The 3,608-nt window shown below is 52.7% G+C and overlaps 3 protein-coding genes across 3 annotated transcripts in view; 1 reads left to right on the top strand and 2 right to left on the bottom strand.

Moving 5' to 3' along the window:
- Window positions 1-96, bottom strand: part of Pmar_PMAR024410 (enolase, putative) — a gene marked incomplete at both ends in the record, with an annotated part of 773 nt that extends 677 nt beyond the window's left edge. The window contains one exon of the mRNA XM_002782682.1: window positions 73-96. Coding sequence (XP_002782728.1) covers window positions 73-96 — 24 coding nt within the window. The remainder of the gene's footprint in view (window positions 1-72) is intronic.
- A 153-nt stretch (window positions 97-249) lies between these two features.
- Pmar_PMAR024409 (Pyrophosphate-energized proton pump, putative) lies at window positions 250-2,697 on the top strand (the record flags this gene model as incomplete). The annotated part of the gene is made up of 1 exon (XM_002782681.1): window positions 250-2,697. The coding sequence occupies one exon, from the start codon at window positions 250-252 to the stop codon at window positions 2,695-2,697; it is 2,448 nt and encodes an 815-aa protein (XP_002782727.1).
- A 611-nt stretch (window positions 2,698-3,308) lies between these two features.
- Window positions 3,309-3,608, bottom strand: part of Pmar_PMAR024408 (subtilisin, putative) — a gene marked incomplete at both ends in the record, with an annotated part of 3,084 nt that continues 2,784 nt past the window's right edge. Inside the window, one exon of the mRNA XM_002782680.1 lies at window positions 3,309-3,349. Coding sequence (XP_002782726.1) covers window positions 3,309-3,349 — 41 coding nt within the window. The remainder of the gene's footprint in view (window positions 3,350-3,608) is intronic.

The raw sequence follows: 3,608 nt of genomic DNA, 5'->3' as shown, positions 1-3,608 counted from the left end.
GTCGCACAGGAGTACGCGAGCTGAAGATGATCAATTGCCTATCGAACTATAAAAATTGATCTATGTAATCACTTCACTGGACTTAGAGATACTCATACAAAAGAAGTCATTACAGGGTAGTGCGAGAAGCTCCACCTTTAAGCCACTGGTGGCACAACTTGCCCGCCCCGCAAGGCCGGCTCTACCCCAGAGGTGGTAATGGGTATCGGGCCAGTGATGAGGTCAGGGGGAGGAGCACTACTCGTTGGGATGGTCGTGAACGCCACTGCGGCAGTAGTAAATCCAGCGGAAGATGCTTGTGTGGTACTAGCAACAGTAGTTGACGTTGAGGAGGTAGTGGCCACAACACTGGTCGAGGCTGCTGTAGTAGCAACGGCAGTTGACGAGGGTGTGGTGGTGGACACAACACTAATCGGTGCTGGTGTAGTAGCAACGGCAGTTGACGTTGGCGTGATGGTGGACACAACACTAATCGATGCTGGTGTAGTTGCCTCTGCAGTAGTCGATGCTAATGTGGTGGCCTCTCCAGTAGTCGAAGCTGGTGTGGTGGCCTCCACAGTAGTCGAAGCTGGTGTGGTCGCCACAACAGTAGTTGCTGCTGGTGTGGTGGCCTCTACAGTAGTCGGAGCTGGTGTAGTAGCCTCTACAGTAGTCGGAGCTGGTGTGGTGGAAGCCTCTACAGTACTCGGAGCTGGTGTAGTAGCCTCTACAGTAGTCGGAGCTGGTGTGGTAGAAGCCTCTACAGTAGTCGGAGCTGGTGTAGAAGCCTCGACAGTAGTCGGAGCTGGTGTAGTAGCCTCTACAGTAGTCGATGCTGATGTGGTAGAAGCCTCTACAGTAGTCGAAGCTGGTGTGGTAGTAGCCTCTACAGTAATCGGAGCTGGTGTGGTTGCCTCTACAGTAGTCGAAGCTGGTGTGGTAGTAGCCTCTACAGTAGTCGGAGCTGGTGTGGTAGTAGCCTCAGCAGTAGTCGAAGCTGGTGTGGTCGCCACAACAGTAGTTGCTGCTGGTGTGGTGGCCTCTCCAGTAGTCGAAGCTGGTGTGGTGGAAGCCTCTACAGTACTCGGAGCTGGTGTGGTAGTAGCCTCTACAGTAGTCGAAGCTGGTGTGGTAGTGGCCTCTACAGTACTCGGAGCTGGTGTAGTAGCCTCTACAGTAGTCGATGCTGGTGTGGTAGAAGCCTCTACAGTAGTCGATGCAGGTGTGGTAGTAGCCTCTACAGTAGTCGATGCTGGTGTGGTGGCCTCTACAGTAGTCGGAGCTGGTGTGGTAGAAGCCTCTACAGTAGTCGATGCTGGTGTGGTAGAAGCCTCTACAGTAGTCGATGCTGGTGTGGTGGAAGCCTCTACAGTAGTCGGAGCTGGTGTGGTAGAAGCCTCTACAGTACTCGGAGCTGGTGTAGTAGCCTCTACAGTAGTCGATGCTGGTGTGGTAGAAGCCTCTACAGTAGTCGATGCTGGTGTGGTGGAAGCCTCTACAGTAGTCGGAGCTGGTGTGGTAGAAGCCTCTACAGTAGTCGGAGCTGGTGTAGTAGCCTCTACAGTAGTCGAAGCTGGTGTGGTAGAAGCCTCTACAGTAGTCGGAGCTGGTGTAGTAGCCTCTACAGTAGTCGAAGCTGGTGTGGTAGTAGCCTCTACAGTAGTCGGAGCTGGTGTAGTAGCCTCTACAGTAGTCGATGCTGGTGTGGTAGAAGCCTCTACAGTAGTCGATGCTGGTGTGGTAGAAGCCTCTACAGTAGTCGAAGCTGGTGTGGTAGTAGCCTCTACAGTAGTCGATGCAGGTGTGGTAGTAGCCTCTACAGTAGTCGATGCTGGTGTGGTAGAAGCCTCTACAGTAGTCGATGCTGGTGTGGTAGAAGCCTCTACAGTAGTCGAAGCTGGTGTGGTAGTAGCCTCTACAGTAGTCGATGCAGGTGTGGTAGTAGCCTCTACAGTAGTCGATGCTGGTGTGGTAGTAGCCTCTACAGTAGTCGATGCAGGTGTGGTAGTAGCCTCTACAGTAGTCGATGCAGGTGTGGTAGTAGCCTCTACAGTAGTCGATGCTGGTGTGGTAGTAGCCTCTACAGTAGTCGAAGCTGGTGTGGTAGCCTCTACAGAAGTCGGTGCTGGTGTGGTAGTAGCCTCTACAGTAGTCGAAGCTGGTGTGGTCGCTACAACAGTAGTTGCTGCTGGTGTGGTGGCCTCTCCAGTAGTCGAAGTTGGTGTGGTGGCCTCTACAGTACTCGGAGCTGGTGTAGTAGCTTCTACAGTAGTCGAAGCTGGTGTAGTAGCCTCTACAGTAGTCGAAGCTGGTGTGGTAGAAGCCTCTACAGTAGTCGGAGCTGGTGTGGTAGAAGCCTCTACAGTAGTCGGAGCTGGTGTGGTAGAAGCCTCTACAGTAGTCGATGCTGATGTGGTAGAAGCCTCTACGGTAGTCGGAGCTGGTGTGGTAGTAGCCTTAGCAGTCGTCGAAGCTGGTGTGGAAGTAGCCCCAGCAGTGGTGGACGCTCGTATGGTGGTGACCACTGCACTAGTCGATGTAGTGTACCTAGTGGTCACGACGGTAGTCGATGGTATTGTAGTGGTAGGTGTCACAGAGATAGTCGTTGCCGATGTGCTCACCGTCTGCATCGTTGTGTCGCTTGTGGTAGAATCAGCGCAAGAGCAAGGAGTGTTTGAAACGTGGCAAACACTCGGTGACTTCCAGTACTTACAGTAAGACCCAGGAACCTCTTCAGCACAACCCGCATCACATCGGACTGGAGAGGCTGTAAGGAAGCTGGTATCGCATGAGCATGGGGTGTTAGAGCCAAAGCACACACTTGGCGTCTGCCAGTACTTGCAGTAGGAACCAGGGAAAGTCAGAGCGCACTCGGCATCACAGGCAATAGTGTTGCCCACCACACTCACTACGGAGGCTGTGGTAGAGAGCAGGGCAGTAACAGCACGAGATACCATAAGTCAATGGGTAGGAGCAATCCTGTCAGGAAATATCCTTTCGAGCTTCCGAGCGTTCCGACTTGAACCGCTAAACGTACAATTGTAAATGTTCGGAAGTGGTGGCAACACGCGCCAGCCCGGCATATCTTCGAAACACCTTCGGCGAGCATGTGTAACCGAAAGATGCTTCTGTTGAAAAATGTAAGCGTTTCTGATCCTGTGACCGTCGCGCACGGTTGAGCTCAGCATTGTGGTCTCACTAGTCTAGAGCGCGACTCATTATCGCTCGGGGATGAGTGGCCATGCTCGTGGCGCCTCGTGATGGAAGCGAGGCGAACAGCAGTACAGAATGTTCCGCAGCGACAGCCCAAAATTTCGCACGGTCGGGTCTCAACGCTCTAGCATGTATGATCCTCTACGAAATACGGTGCCTAATAAATACTGTTCCCAAGCAAAGTCAGCAAAGTGTAAGCATCAGCGGAGCGTGGACGAATAGGAGCGGTTACCGATATTATACTATGGAATTGGGAGTCCCAAAAAAACGACTTCGGTCCCAATTTGAGACCGAAGTTGTTTTCTTCGTGGAAGCACTCGTGGATAATGCGGCAGTAGAAGCGGCCGCGATATCATAACTTTGCACTGCTGGAAACTGTCATTTTGTGTGAGTTTCAAGGTAGTCCTGGGAGTCCC

The sequence above is a fragment of the Perkinsus marinus genome (genome assembly GCF_000006405.1).
Source record: "Perkinsus marinus ATCC 50983 genomic scaffold scf_1104296938708, whole genome shotgun sequence".
Classification (NCBI taxonomy): Eukaryota; Perkinsozoa; order Perkinsida; family Perkinsidae; genus Perkinsus; species Perkinsus marinus.
This window is presented reverse-complemented; position numbering and strand designations above follow the sequence as displayed.